Source organism: Panthera pardus, unplaced genomic scaffold (assembly GCF_024362965.1).
Source record: "Panthera pardus isolate Hobbes unplaced genomic scaffold, ASM2436296v1 HiC_scaffold_8, whole genome shotgun sequence".
Taxonomy (NCBI): Eukaryota; Metazoa; Chordata; class Mammalia; order Carnivora; family Felidae; genus Panthera; species Panthera pardus.
In genome coordinates, this window is record NW_026527013.1 from 54,534,573 (window position 1) to 54,549,826 (window position 15,254).

Genomic DNA, 15,254 nt, shown 5'->3' on the forward strand with positions numbered 1-15,254 from the left:
GAACCATTAAGTCCTGGGGCACCGGGCTGGTTTGGTCCACAGAGCTTGTGACTACTGATCTTGGGGTTGTGAGTTTGAGCCCCATGTAGGGTTCAGAGGTTACTTAGAAAAAAAATTAATAAGGGCACCATTCGGTTAAGCGTCCGACTCTTGATCTCAGCTCAGGTCTTAATCTTTGGGTCATGAGTTCAAGCCCTGCATTGGGCTCTGCGGTGGGTCTGAAGCCTAGATAGATAGATAGATAGATAGATAGATAGATAGATAGATAGAATCATGAAAGAAAGAAAGAAAGAAAGAAAGAAAGAAAGAAAGAAAGAAAGAAAGAAAGAGAAAGAAAGAAAGAAAACGAACGAACCACTCAGTCCTAACTGTGCATCAGGCAAACTTTCTCCTTGTTGCCACATACTGTCCCCCATGACTCATTTCTAATTCTCCTGGCCTGACAGGTGGTTCTGGGGCTTAGATAAAGCAGTCACTGGGTCCTATACAGCACCAAGTCCACAGTCATCTTTGACAGCTAATAAGCAGTGATGATGATAATGTCAATTCTGTTTCCTTAGGTGTCGCCTGCAATTAAAAGAAATCTGTTTGCAGCCCTACAGGAGCCCACGCAAATCCTTAAAATAAAATGTTTCCGATTCTGTGCCGCTTCTGTGGTCCAGAAACAGACTGTGTTGTTATTGAATCCAGTCGCTTGCATATTGCTGTTAATTGCCTTTTGTTTTCAAAGAGCTGATTTGTTTTTGCGTTTCTGGGGGTGGTGGTAGGGGGAGGCACTCTCCCCCTCTGAGTTGTCAGGCTGGCAAAATATGACACATTCCTAATGGATTCAGCCAAGTGCCATGTTTTCATGGGGGCTGTCGGGGCTGCTTTATTAAGAATGCATTTGCTCCTTCCTCCAGGCCTTTGCTTTGGGTGAGAAGCATCCTGAGTTTAAGGATGACATCTATGTGCCCTACGCTCAGTGGCTAGCAGAGAACGATCGTTTTGAGGAATCCCAGAAAGGTAGGCCACACAGACTGCCACCTTGCAGAAGGGGCAGGAGACGGCACTGCCAAGGCGTACATTTCAGGAAGGCTACCAAGCCCCTCCCATTGTGGGCTTGATGATGGATGACTTCATCCTGGGGATATGACATGTTTCATGGTGAAAGACTGGGGAGCAGTGGAAAGAACATGGGCTTTGGAGTTGGACACACCTGGGTCCATCACTCACTTGCTTCCGGACGTTAGACAGGTCCTGTCTCTTCTCTGAGCAAAGCACTGTGCATTCAAATATAGCTTCCCACTCAATCCTCACGACAGCCCTATAATGTAGCTACTGTTTCCTAGATGAGAAACAGGTTGGAAGAGGTGAAGGGATTTGCCTGAAGTCCCACAGCAAGGAAGTGGCAGAGAGGGAATTTGAGCCAGGCTGGTGTGGGGACAAAATGTGAGGACTCCCACAGAGTGTCTGGCATGGTCTCACCTGCCACTTTCCTCTACCGCAAATAGGAATTTGGGTTCTGTTTCTGGCTCAGATAAATGGGGTGACCTCTGCTCTTTGGCATTTCCATTGGTAAAGTGGACTGTACTCCAGGTATGGCAGTATCTGAGATAGGAGTGAAAGGAAGCACAGAGCTTTAATTGGTGGTAATAATTTTAAAATGTGACTTCCTTCTCTGTGTCAGGCACTGGTTAGGCGCTTAACTATATAACCCTGAACCTTGCCAGCAGCCCTGCAGAGACACCAAGGCTAACTGTGCCCTGCAAAGTCAGAAAGCCATGGTTGGACCAGGATCTGGCTGGCTGGGAACCGGATTCTTGTGACTAGGTCTTGCTGCCTACTTAAGAAGTCTTCTTATTGAAGCTGGGTGTGTCATATTCCATAGCATCTCATTTACACTTCTATATGGTAACAGTTGCCACCTCCGGACACATTGCGGAACAAATGTCTCCCTGTTGGAGCTCCTCAGCTAAAAGCCCCCATTGAAAGACAGCATGTTCTCTTCTGCTTTAGCATTTCCAGAGCACCCAGTTGCTGAAGTATGTGCATGTTTGGGCAAAACACATCAACCTATCCATCTGTCTGTGTCTGCCCTTCCAAGAATCCATCGCCATAGTAACTTGGTACTCAGACAAGAGATTATAGATGAGACTGGAACAAAGGCCAGACCTTTTCCTCCTCTAAAGCAGAGGATTTGGATCATCTGAGTCTCCATATGTGGGCAAGTGTCATAGCTACAAGTGCTTCCCTGGCAGCCCCCAATATCCTGAGGGTCTGTCTACATAGTCAAGATTCAGGAAGTTTCTGTTAAATGGATATAGAAACTATTGAGAGATTTTTTTGCATGTTTTCACAAATGTTTGATTGCTAGAACTGCGCCATATTTTTCAAGGTTGTCATTAAAAAGCACACAATTGAAGACTGAGGACTTGAGTTGAGCTAGGTTCTGTGACCTTGGGTATGCCACTTTACCTCCACCTTAGTAAGTCTGTTGTGATCCTCCATCAAGGAATCAGCAACACTCTGTAAACTACCAAACCTGTTAAAGTGTCAGGTGCTATGAGTGTCACCCCAGATGTCACAAAACTGTCCTGGAATGGATTGAGGGTAAAACCTCACTGGTGATGGGCAACAGTGCTGTCCTCAGACTTTGCCCTGCAGTTTGCCCCCTAGGATTTTTCTCTTCTGCCATGCCTTTCCAAAGTCAGCTGCCTTTTCCCTGCCAAAAAGGAATATATCTCACTGTACTTTTTTTCAGGATGTAGCTTTGGCTATTTATAGCCTTCGGCCTGAGAGGCGCATCCCAGCAACGAAGTGCTGCAGATGCTCCCAATGAATGTCCTACTTGTACAGCAGCCCCTTGCAAGCCCCGCATAATTCCATCCCACTCCTCAAACTGTGTTTTTTTTTTGCCCCTCTAGCATTCCACAAGGCCGGGCGGCAGCAGGAAGCAGTCAAGGTGCTGGAGCAGCTCACACACAATGCTGTGGTGGAGAACAGATTTAATGACGCTGCCTATTATTACTGGATGCTGTCCATGCAGTGCCTTGATATAGCTCAAGGTAAGTAAACATCGGCCAGGCCGCTTGTTTTCCCCAGCCCTGCTCTGGCACCAAGATAAACATCGAAAGAGCTGGGACGTTTTAATTAAAGCCCTGGGCTTGTTTACTGGGTGTATTGTCCGTAACCCTGTCTTGCAGCAGCATAATCTGGTGTGTCATCTTTTTCCAGTTTGCCCATAAATTTAATGATGGTATGAGGGCCATCCTGGGGTTATGGTTGGGAGGTCCTGCCCTGTGTTGCTGATTCAGAACATATCTCTCCCCTGCTACCTGGGAGCCTATAACTGGACCCAGGTGAGCACTGGTTTAAAAAAAACTTAATTAAATAGAAAGATGAAGAAGAGATCACTTTACAGTAATACACTCCAGATTCTCACTCAGCCCAGGCAGAAAAATAGTTTCAATGTTGCTTTCTTGAGATTTCCCATGATGCACCGAGGGAGTTCTGGAAGCAGAGGGGACTGGGAGATGTTTTTCACTGGACTAAGGCCAGCATGCTGGAATGGGAAAAACACTGGAATTGAGGCAGTTAGGTGACTTTTAACAAGTCACAAATTCTTCCTAAGCTCTATATCCCCATCTGTGGTGTGGGGATAATCCTATCCTGCTGCCTTCGTAAGGCTGCTGTGAGCCTACCGAAGTTGTGGTTCTAGTTTGGAAACTGTCAGGCCCAGGTGTAAGGTGGCATGTTTCTGTCCGGCCAGTGGTCTGTGCCTTGGATGAGGCATGGCACAGAGGGAAGAGGCTTGAGGTGAGATGAGTAAAGCCAACGTCTGCCCACCCTCCATGCCAGACTCCTCTGGTGTGTCCGGGTGCCAGTAATCACCTGCTTCTTGCTGCAGCTGGCACTTCCCCGGTGGAAGGACCCAGTAGGCTGCAGTGTGGGATCCAGGAGGACTTTCGAAAAATGTCCTCAGACTTTTCCTGGCTACATACTCTGCCCAGCTGAGACTTTTCCTGTCTTGAGATGGTCCCAGCTCCTAAGCAGCACCTTTCCCATCACTGCACTTCCATGTCACTCTCCCTGGCACGAGCCTGATGTCGGGGGAGAGCTGACACTAGCAATGCTGCCACTGCCTCGCCTTGTAGACACGGCTTGACACATTTTCCCCTCTTGCCCTACCCCCTCCTGCTCCACACCTCAGACCCTGCCCAGAAGGATGTGATGCTCGACAAGTTCCACCACTTCCAGCATTTGGCCGAGCTGTACCACGGCTACCATGCCATTCATCAGTATACGGTAAGGTGGCTAGGAGATGGGGTCTGGTGAGGGTGCTGCCTACTAAGCTAGGGACCCAGGCATGGCTTACAGAGCAGCAGACCTCTGGATGGAAAGTAAACCGACTGGGCAGGATGTCCTGCTGAGAAATTCTGATCTTCTGGGAGACAGAGTTTGGGACTTCAATTTTCCTCAGTTAGCCACTTTTTGACCTGTAGCAAGCTGTGGGCTTCTGAATTAATAAGCCAGGGCTAGCATGGGCCTTGCTAGTTGCCAGCTTTGGGTTTGTAAAACTCAGGCAGACTCTGGGTTAGCCAGACAAAGAGCTATCTCTAAAATGATCAGGGGTGGATGTTCTACTCTAGATGGGTGAAGGCCCAGCTCTAACCAAAGGCCCCAAGGTCTCTCCTAGGCCCTGCCACTCAATTGCTATGTGACCTTGAACAATTTGACCTTGAGCAATTTGTTTTCTCTCTCTGGCTCTCAGTTTCCTTCTCTATAAAACGAGGGCTGGCTTGATCTCCAGAGACCCAAATGGTTCTTTTTAGTCACTCCCTGATTCTTTTGATTAAGCATTTTAAATCTGTCTCCTGACAATGGGGAACAAGTGATAGGTTGTTATCAGTTCCCTCATTTTGTGTATCCTCAATCTCTCAGCAAATGTTGATTAAGCTCCTACAATGTGAGCTTATCCTGTGCTAATAAACTAAGAGGATAATTCCAATAACCCACCTTTATTGAATACTTACTACTTAGCAAGCAATGTGCCAAAGACTTTATTGTATCGATGTATTTAATCCTTTCAATCATGCTGTGAGATAAGTAAGTATTGTCATCCCCATTTTACAGATGAGGAGACTGAGATGCTGAACACAGAGATCCCACAGTTAGTACGTGAGAGCCAGGATGCAAGCCCAGACGGGCTGGCTCCGGAGCCTGTGCTCTTAGCTTCTGCTCCTCCACCCCCTCTAACGTGGAGAAGGCCAATGACCGGCCTCACACCCCAGCTCCATTGTGTGACCTTGGGCAGGTTGTTTACTTTCCTCTGTGCTTCAGCTTCCTTCTCTGTAAAATGGAGATGATAATAGTACCTACTTGATGGTCTTGTGAGGATTAAATGAGTTAATATTGGAAAAGCACTTGGAAGAGAGCCTGGCACAGAGTGACCCTAGATGAGTGTCAGCTATTCCTCCTGCCCTGTGCGGAGGCTTCCAGCCAGTTTTCCGTGGGCCTTCTCCCCTGCAGGCTAAGCATTTCACAGTTCTTTGCCCATCTTCAAAGGCCCTACCTTTTACACCGGGTCTTTGCCCCACATTTGTGCTGGGCACTCGGCACGTTCTTTGTCTCTGAGGAAAGTCTGGCAAGAGAGACTCCTCTATTAGGCAGAGACAGCTGTCAGTCCTTCATCTCATCTCTTCCTCACACCAAGGTCAGTGGTTTCAAGGTACCTCATCTTCCCTTACAGTCTTTTCAAGGCCCCTCATTTCTATTAGGTGCTCATGTGGAAAGAAGCCACCCTAAAACAGATCCTAAACTCAACTCAGCTTGAAAGTCAGGACCCCAGCTCAGTGTTGGTTTGCCTGAGCCACTCTGGAGCTCAGCTCTTTGTCTCCCTTCTGTAATAACTGAGCTCTTCTCCAGGACCTACATGCAGCTGTGAGCTTGTGGCATCTTCACACCAGCTGGGGCTTTTCATCCTAGCTGAGGCTTCTTCATTGGGCCATTTCTTTATTCAACAAATCCCTCCTGTGTGACAGGCCCTGTGCTGAGGCCTTGGGACACAGTGGTGAACAAGACATCCCTGCCCATGAGGAACTCACAGTCTGTGAACAAGCAGTTGTAGTCCAGTTCCTTCAAGAGAAAAGCTTAGAAGACCAGGAGGACTTCCTGGAGGAAATGATCCTAAGCAAAGAGGAGGGAGATTAGTAAGAATGGGGCAAGGGAAGAGGAGGGGAAGAAATGGCATTCCTGGCGGAGGTCACAGCATGTGCAAAGGCCTGGAGGTGGGTGGTATTTTAGGGTCTGGCATCAAAGCCCAGCAGAGCAGCTCTGAGTCAGAGCAGACTGGAAAGGGGAGCATCAGACCTATCCTGATATGATGGCTTCTTTCCCAGAGGAGAAGTGTTAATCTTGAGGACCCTCCCCCCATTCTGTTCTTTCTGGGACATTTCTTAGCTTCCACACCTAGTGCGATGTAACCAGAGGCAGGCTTCTCCCTGGCTCTTACCCAGAAAAGGATGCAGTCTCAGGTTTTCTTGGGTTCTTGGAACTAACAGAGGCTGTAGAAATTTAAATGAGAGCTAACAAGAGAATGTTGGGCTCCAAACCCAAGAAGTAGTATAAAGCAAGTCCTCACAAATGTAGACCAATTAGGGTCTAAGTCCTCCTGGCTCCCTGATGAGTACAGCCTAGCAAGACCCTTCAGGAAATGTCAGTTTATTACCATTGAAGTGCTTGAGGGGGAGCTGGCGTGCTTTCATCTTGTCATCTTCAGTAGTCTCAGTTTGCACACAATGTGCCAGATTCCTTCAAAATGGTATTCTTAACCTTTTATGGACCCCTCCCTGATAGAAAATTCCCTGTGCTCTACCATGCTGAGCTTCTGGCAGCCTCTAGGTACAGAAGACCTATTCATGTGTGTTAGTGCCTGGTCTCTTAGGGCCTGTGCCAGGTGCTGGGGGCACGGGGCTGAGCCCTTGAGGAGCTCCACTGCATGTACATGTTTGGTGGGCATCAGGCGGCTAGGCTGCTTCTGGAGAAGAGGCATGTGATTTCATGCTCTAAAGAGTTAACTGCGTCCACTTAAAGACATGCTTATGTCGGGTCATGTCCTAAATTGCATAAAAGAAAGGTCTTCTTTCTCGAGCTAATTGGAGACAACTTGAGCTCGAGGAAGTGGAATTATTATCAACACCAGGGGCAGTGCAGCTTGGAAGAGAGGCATTCTTGGGCTTTGGAATCAGACCTGGGTTTGAATCCCAGCTCTGCTCTTTTCCAGTCTTTTCTAGCTGGATAACTCGGGCAAGTCGTCTCTCTGGGCCTCAGTGTTTTCATCAATACAGTGGCAATGACAGTGTATCCTCACAGGATTATGTTGAAGACCACATGAGACGGCGGCTGGAAAGCACACAGTAGATGCTCATTAAGGGAGATTGCTCTTCTACTGAAGTAACTCAGAATCATTGGTGTCTGCCTTAGGAATTCAATCCCTATTTTCTTTTCTCTCTGCAGGAGGAGCCTTTCAGTTCCCATCTTCCTGAAACCCTCTTCAACATCTCCAGATTCCTACTGCACAGTCTGACCAAAGACCCCCCCTTGGGTATCTCTAAGGTGTATCCTTTCTCTCACCCCCACCCTCAGTCCCACCCCTCTTGTCTAATGGCCCCTGCAAAGTTCTTTCCAGAGCACTTTACTGGCAGATCCTTCCCTTTCTCCTGTAGCCCTCAGGGAAGAGAGAGAGAGTTTGTCCTGCTGCTGCTGTTTTGCTGTAGAAGCATCTCAGCCAAGGGAGGCCAAGGGGCCAGTGCCAAGAGAAGATTTGTTTTTCAGGGCTCTCTGGGCTTGGCCCAGCAGTGGGTCTCTAACCAATACACTACCCAAGCCCTCCCAGAACCCATAAATGAGGGAGTAACTGAAATATAGAAAACACTTGGACTCTTGGGCATTTCCCCGGGTAGAAGGGTGATGGGTGTTTGTTCAGCCCAGTAGATGGAGCACCTGCTGTGCCCCAGACACTGGGCCAGGCAATAGGTGACGAAGTTGCCATCTAGTAGAGGAAGTAACAAGTGAACTGGGCTTAGTTCAGTGGGATGTGTGCTGTGCCCAAGGGTGGAATGCAGCTAAAGCTCGGGTCATGGTCAGGCAAGGCTGTCTGGAGTTGCTGACATCCATCCCATAAGCTACCAGGGAAGACGGTAGAGTAGATGTTCCAGGAGAGTACCCAGCACATGGAAAGGCACAGAGGTGAAGTGAGCATGGTGTATGGGAGCAGCTGAAGAGGGGAGTGGGAGCCAAGCTGGGGATGCAGTGGCCTGAGGGCCTCCCTGTGAGTTGGCCTCACCTTCCCCAAACCTGTGAGGGCCATTGAGAGGCTGTAAGCAGAAAAGAGGATTGAGGATGCATGCTGCCAGAAACGACCAGGATACAGCCAAAATCCTTAAAGTCCTTATAGTCATAAAAGTCCAAAAGGACATTCTCCTTGTCCTCTTCTAAAGCTTATATTCTCTCAGTCCCTTTCCAGCCCCAACCTTGCCGCCTTTCTGTGAGGAAAAGGCCTTCCCAGAAGAGAGCTCAGAGGTATTAATCGGTTAGAACTAGCTTCTCTAAAGGGTTCCAGGCCCATCATTTACATTTCAGGGGAAACTCCCCCAAATCAAGCTGTGCCTTCATTGACTGAGACCTTTGCAGAGGAGTGGTCAGGGCCACACCTGCCAGAGCCTCAGCACATGTGTCCAACCTTTCCAACAAGTTCTATATAAGTCAGCAGAGTTTGAACCTCTGCCCTAAGCTTCACCCTATACTGTCCACTGGGGACCTAGAAATGGCTCCTGACATGGTCCCTGACTGGGAGGGGTGACAGTGGAGACACAGACAAGGAAACTTACCACCATGTAACTGCTAGGGTAGAAGGTGCCACACTGGGGGTGTGGGGAAGCAGGAGCATCAGGGGGAAGAAGAGTGCCAAGGAGGCATGGTACTTGAGGCTTGCCAGGGAGAAGTGGGGAAGGGGGTTCACCAGTGGGGCAGGGGAGGAAGGGCAGGCCTGGCCTGGGCACATTTAGCATTTAAGGTGACCTGGGATCAAGCGTAAAGGCCTGTCAGCCTCAGATTGAGGAGCCCAGAGGAGAGCCTCAGAGAGCCGGGGAGGCTGTCCCTCAGAAATCGCTGTGGCTCCTGGTGGAAGTGCAGGCAGAGAGAAGTACTGTGCACCCAGTGACCTCTGTGAGCTGGATCTAAGTGAGCTCCCCAGGCAGTCTGGGACCTGTCTCCTCCTGGCGAGGCTGGAGCAGGATGGCACTTGGTGCTGGGCATTGTAGGACCTGGCTGGCAGGCTGGGCGAGGTGGGGAGAGACATTTTGGCCTAGTCAGGGTACAAGATGAGCCATCAGCAGGCCCAGAGAACCTAAGCAAGGTTAAAATATTAATGGAAACTGCACTGTCTTTATCTCTGGAAAAATCCCTGTGCTTTGATATCCGAGAAGTACACTTACATCCCACAAATGAGAAAAGCACTTCTCAGGCCCCTGCCCATGCCGTCCTGGCACTAGCACAAGCTGTGTTCCAGCACGGGGCTCACTTTGAGGGTAGGCAGTGCCAGCTCTCAGGCCCAGTGTGGCCTCTGCTGTCCTTAACCCTGTCATTGACAGAAAAACACTCTTCACTCTGGCTAAGCAAAGCAAGGCCCTGGGTGCCTACAAGCTGGCCCGACATGCCTATGACAAGCTGCAAGGCCTGCATATTCCTGCCAGGTTCCAGAAATCCATCGAGCTGGGCAGCCTGACCATCCGCTCCAAGCCCTTCCATGACAGTGAGGTGAGGGCACAGCTCCCTCAAGCAGGAGGCTTCTCCTCCTCTTCTTGAACATCTCCTGATGCCTTCTTTCCTGGCCTGGGTTCTGTTTGAAAGATGGCTACCATGCTCTCAGGGCTCTGTGAGCCTCCTCCCCTTCCTAAGCCTTGGTTTGCTAACTCTTGCTTTTCCCTCTCTGCCTCCTCTGTCCTCTACTCAGCCTCCTGTGCTCCAGCCACAGACCCTGGTGTGGGCCCCATAGTCCTACCCTCCCTTGCCGCCCAGCTCTCCTCTGAGGCTCTGAGTTGGCTGCAGCCCAGCCCACACTGCTCTGCCTTTAACCTCCTTCTGCTCCTCTGTGCCCAAGTGGCTCTGCCTTCGCCTCATCCTAGGATCCCCTGCCCTAGTCCACCTTCCTTCTGGAACCAGGTTATCACTGTCCCATGTATCTGCGGCGCAGCTGTGCTCCAGCCCTCTTCTTCCAACCTGACAACCTATTGTCTCTTTCACAATCTCCTCCTTCAAACTCAGAGACTTGGCATCAGACAGACCTTGGTTCAGATCCCAACTCCACCATTTCCTAGCTATGTCTGTATTTCTCTGAACCTTGGTTTCCCCCTCTATCAAATGGGGACATACATAATAGCTTTCCCACAGGACAGATGAGCTTGCCCAGATAATGTGCTTAGCACGGTACCTGATGCATGGTAAGTGGCCAGTAAATGACAGCTGTGGTGTTGTCATTCCTGCTGGAGAAATGTGCTGCTGAGCCCTGCCTGTGAAGGAGTGTCCAGAGCAGTGGGGCCCAAGTGATGGGGCCTCAGATGCCTCTGTAGGCCCTTATCCTGAGTCACCACAGCACAGAGCCCTGAGCCAGTGCCCCCTCCCTGCCCACACAGATGGCCTTTCTTCTTGGCAGCCAGGCCCCAGGGGGCTGAAATCAGAGTGGGGAGCATTTCTTCCCTCCAGGTTGGTCCTTGGGCAGTTGTGGTTCTTGTGCTTTTGTAGGAGCTGGTGCCCTTGTGCTACCGCTGCTCCACCAACAACCCATTGCTGAACAACCTGGGCAATGTTTGCATCAATTGCCGCCAGCCCTTCGTCTTCTCCGCCTCTTCCTATGGTAAGTCTGGCATGTGCAGATGGAGCAGCCAGTGGATGGCTGAGCCCTCTCCACTGCTTACTGGCCACATGTGTCCTCATTTGTAAATTGGGGACAGTGTGACAACCCACCCCACCAGATGCACAGTCACTAAGGGTTCCCAGAAATAGGACCCCCCTGCTGCCCAGACTTGAAGCACCCACCCCTCAGAACCTGGTGTGGGGTTTTGCATAATATAAATGCCCAGGTGCCACTGGTCGGGCATTGGGTCTGGGAGGCTAAGATGGGCTCTTAAGTCCCAGTTCCTTCTATGTTGATGAAGGATCAGAAGCCCCTTCCAAGTAGCTGGGCAGAGGCCGTTCTTCCTCCCTTGGAGAGGAGCCCATCCAGCTATTAGGGGGAAGAAGGAAGGGCTAAAGACCACTGCTTCTCACCCATGCACATACACGCCACATGTGCACACACATGCATACGTGCCTGCTTCCTCCAGACATGCAGTGTTCAAAAGACGCGGCCCTGCTGTGTCTCCTTGCTTACAGAGAACCCTGCTGCCAGGTGGGGAAGGAACTTTGATCCTCCCACCTCCCCTCATGCTGCCTGGTGAGAGCATCCCAGCCCCTAGCTCCTCCTGAGCCGGCCTTCCCACAGCCCTTCCCTGTGCCCTGTGCCCTCTAGAGGTGCTGCACCTGGTTGAATTCTACCTGGAAGAAGGGATCACTGATGAAGAAGCTGTCTCCCTCATTGACCTGGAGGCACCAAGACACAAGCACGAGAACAAATGGCAAGAGATCACAAGCAGCAGTATCCTGGGTGCTGGGCTGGACCTCTGTGTGTGCCAGCCGAACACAAGGCCTGGGTGCAAGGCAGGAGGCAGGAGGGCCTTGGGGGATGGCTGGGCCAGTGGGGGCAAGGGCATGGCAGACTACTGCTGAGTGATTGGAGAGGCCCAAATGGTGGCAGGGACAGGCTGGGAATGGGCAGAGAGCTGGCCAGGGTGCAGAGGTACAGGAGGGGGACAGTGCATGCCTACAGACCCAGAAGAGGCATGGAAGGGGAGATGGTACCTTGGTCTTCACCTATGCCTCGTTCCTGGGAGGGCCTCCCGCCTACCCTAGCTCCTAAAAGCATACTGTCTATGCTTCTGGCCATGCAGAGCTGATGAGCAACCAACACAACATATGATGTCTATCAACTTTTGTAGTCAGGTTACTTTTATGTACAAGAGACAGATGCCACAAGTCAGGCTGAGCAAACAAAAGGTGTAAAGAAGCCTAGTCTTAGATAGACACTCAACTGGATCCAGGTGCTCATTCGGCACCAGCGGGAGGCTGTCTGTTGTCTTCTTGGCTCTGTTGTCCTCTGAGTGACTTCATTCTTTGATAGCACCCACCCTGTCCCACCAGCAATACCAACCCTGAATCCCATCAGTCTTACAATCCTGGGAAAGGGCTGACGGTCCTCCCAGCATGACAGCAAAAACCCCAGGGCACATCCTCGCTAGGATACCTTAGGCCAAAGGCCACACCTCAGCTTATCCCTCTAGCTAGGACCATGTTCATTGTCCCAGCTAGACACAGGCGGAGGGCTTCTACATGTGACTGTGCACATTCATCACCTGTGGACCTTGGTAGCACACAGCAGTTGGTTCAGCAGGTCTGAGCGGACTGAGAGCCTGAGTTTCTATAAGCTTCCAGGTGATGCCAGTGCCACTGGTCTGTGGGCCACCTTTTGAGAAGCAGAGCAGAAAGGAAAAACCAAGGAGTTGTTTGCTGAAAAAGGGGGACAGAAATCATGTCTGCATGCCAGCTTTCTGCACACCCAAGTCAGATGGTTTGGCTAACTTGTTACTGCCGGGGGGCCACATGTCATACCTAACTTGGCACCAGCAGCCTCCGTTCCCCTGGGGCCTTCCTGTGGGAACCCCACTCACCCTGGCCTCACATCAGCCTGGCAAAAGGGGGCAGCTCCCTAGGCACCTTCAGCCTGGTCTGGCTAGCCTTAGGACTTGGGAGTTCTCACCCCCTTCTACATGAAATAGGACCTGTAAGGCCTTCTCAACTGCCTACAAACTACATGGTGATTGCTAAGTGTTTCTCTAGGAATTGCCAGGTTTTCTGGCCATGGTTTCCAGGTAGGCCCATTATTTTTCCTCCCACCCGCGGTAGGCCTGCAGCCTCCACTTACTAGGTACTTCTGGTCAGCAGGCCTACGTGGGCCATGGCACGGTCTGTATGGGGCAGCAAAGAGCCCATCAGAGCCCCTTTCCTGCATGTGCACTGGGGCCCAGCCTCTGTGTGACAGGGGCTGTCTCCTCCCTGGCCTATGTTCCTTCCATTTCTCTATCTAGAAACCTATTCCACAGACGAGTCATAGGAAACACTCCAGGCCCACATAGAGTTCCCATGAATCTTGCGTTGGGTGGAGGGCAGGACCTGTTTCCCACTCAGCCTCAGGTTGCATCCTTGACCAGACCCCTCCAGATTCCCAGACTCTGAGGCTGGATGAGACCACGGACTCCATGAGAGATGATGACCCGTTCACAGCAAAGCTGAGCTTTGAGGTGAGGGCACCTCTCTGAGTGATGGGCTGTGGAGACACCTGAGACTTGTTGGGAGGGGTGACTCAGATCCCTTCTGTACACATTGCTTGGCATGAAGCAGACTTGTTCCCTGTTAAGGCCACTGGGGGAATTGAGGTGATGGGTTCCCCCTCACTAGAGATGGCTAGCAGGAGCTACTTGACCTGCCAGCGTTCTGTCAAGGTACCTAGCAGGGGAAGTTTCTGGGGTCCTCCCTGGTTGCCCCCAAAATTCTGGGATCATGACCCATATAAACATGTCACCCTGGCTGAGTGAGAGCACCTGTGCCCCCTGCTTCCCACCTGCCCACCCTGCAGCAAGGTGGCTCAGAGTTTGTGCCCGTGGTGGTAAGCCGGTCAGTGCTCCGCTCCATGAGTCGTCGGGATGTCCTCATCAAGCGCTGGCCTCCACCCCTGCAGTGGCAGTACTTCCGCTCACTCCTGCCTGACGCCTCCATCACCATGTGCCCCTCTTGCTTCCAGGTACTATGCCTACAACTCATATGTGCTTACCAGTTTCTTCTTTACACTGCTTTTCCATTTCACAAGTGTCCCCTTGGGGAAGTCCTGGGTGGCTCAGTTGGTTTGTGAGTTCAAGCCTGGTGTTGATCCCCGCTTGGGATGCTCTGTCTCCCTTTCTCTCTGCCCCTTCTCTGCTTACACTGTCTGTGTCTCTCTCAAAAATAAATAAATTTAAAAAAAGAAAGAAAAGGGGCCTCAGACCCCAGACCCTTCCCCCCTTTGTTCTAGTCCTCAAAGGTGTTCTGGATCCTGTGTTTCTAGCCCTGACTCACTGCCAGGCCTCCTCCCCCTTGGAAGGGCGACAGTCCCTGCCAGGCTCAGGGGTTGGCACTGGGTCATGACTGTTTCTTCTCAGATGTTCCATTCGGAGGACTACGAGCTGCTGGTGCTTCAACACACCTGCTGCCCCTACTGTCGGAGACGCATCGATGACCCCGGCCCGTGACTGGCCCCCTCAGGATCACCACTCCTACCAGGGCCACCTTGCGCTTGGATGGGCTGTCACAGGAAGAGTTAAACTGTCAGAAAAAAAAAAAAAAAAACTGTTACTTTCAGAAAGGCTCTGAGTTGGTGGCAGCCTGCTGGAGTCCACAGATCTGTCAGACCATTAACATGTACACTTTGTGAACAGATTGCCTCAATAATTACAAATAAAAGGGCTACTTATTTTCATCAGTGTCTGCATTTTAGCAAATCTTCATATTGTCTGCAACTTAATTTCCTTATGCAAAAGTGCACCTGTTTCTAATTTGATCTGAGAGGAACATTACATTTGCCTGCTCTTAAAATTTAATCTAATCGAAATGGCAATATGGGAATAGGTAGGGGAACGAGTGTTTATTTATTTTGGTTTAGCGGGGCTCTGTCTTGACCAGAAAATAAGGTTCCTGGCTCCACAAAGACGATGGCAAAGAGGGCCTCTCCACAGAGGTTCTGGAACCCACCCTCTGCTTCCTGCCTATGGCCAAGCCCCCCTTTACTCCATTCATCCAACCCCACAGAGGCCTCTACCCCACTGAGGCTTTCCCCTTCCTTCCAGCTCCTGAAGCAAGTGGGTCTGTTTGAGGTTCTGCTAAGGTTGCTGCCCCTGAGCATCAACAGTGTCTGATTTGGCAGCTTGAGAGCATGGGTGGGTAGCACTTTGGAAGCTGAGGAGGGAGAACTGACGTTTATTGGGGACCTTCTCTATGCCAGCCGAGTTTCATATGTTGTCTCAGTTCTCACACCAGCCTTGTGATGGAATCGTTATGATTTCCTTTCTGTAGCCATGAGAGTTGGTGGA

General features: G+C 50.7%; 1 protein-coding gene across 4 annotated transcripts in view; it reads left to right on the forward strand.

Moving 5' to 3' along the window:
* Positions 1-14,644, forward strand: part of IFT122 (intraflagellar transport 122) — a 72,252-nt gene extending 57,608 nt beyond the window's left edge. For all 4 annotated transcript variants that reach the window (XM_053898408.1, XM_053898407.1, XM_053898410.1 and 1 more), the window contains 10 exons: positions 903-1,005; positions 2,907-3,047; positions 4,193-4,287; positions 7,498-7,598; positions 9,633-9,798; positions 10,783-10,894; positions 11,549-11,674; positions 13,354-13,433; positions 13,769-13,933; positions 14,328-14,644. In XM_053898408.1, the coding sequence (XP_053754383.1) occupies positions 903-1,005; positions 2,907-3,047; positions 4,193-4,287; positions 7,498-7,598; positions 9,633-9,798; positions 10,783-10,894; positions 11,549-11,674; positions 13,354-13,433; positions 13,769-13,933; positions 14,328-14,417 (1,179 nt within the window). In that variant the 3' untranslated portion in view covers positions 14,418-14,644. The remainder of the gene's footprint in view (positions 1-902; positions 1,006-2,906; positions 3,048-4,192; positions 4,288-7,497; positions 7,599-9,632; positions 9,799-10,782; positions 10,895-11,548; positions 11,675-13,353; positions 13,434-13,768; positions 13,934-14,327) is intronic.
* Positions 14,645-15,254: the final 610 nt, after the last annotated feature.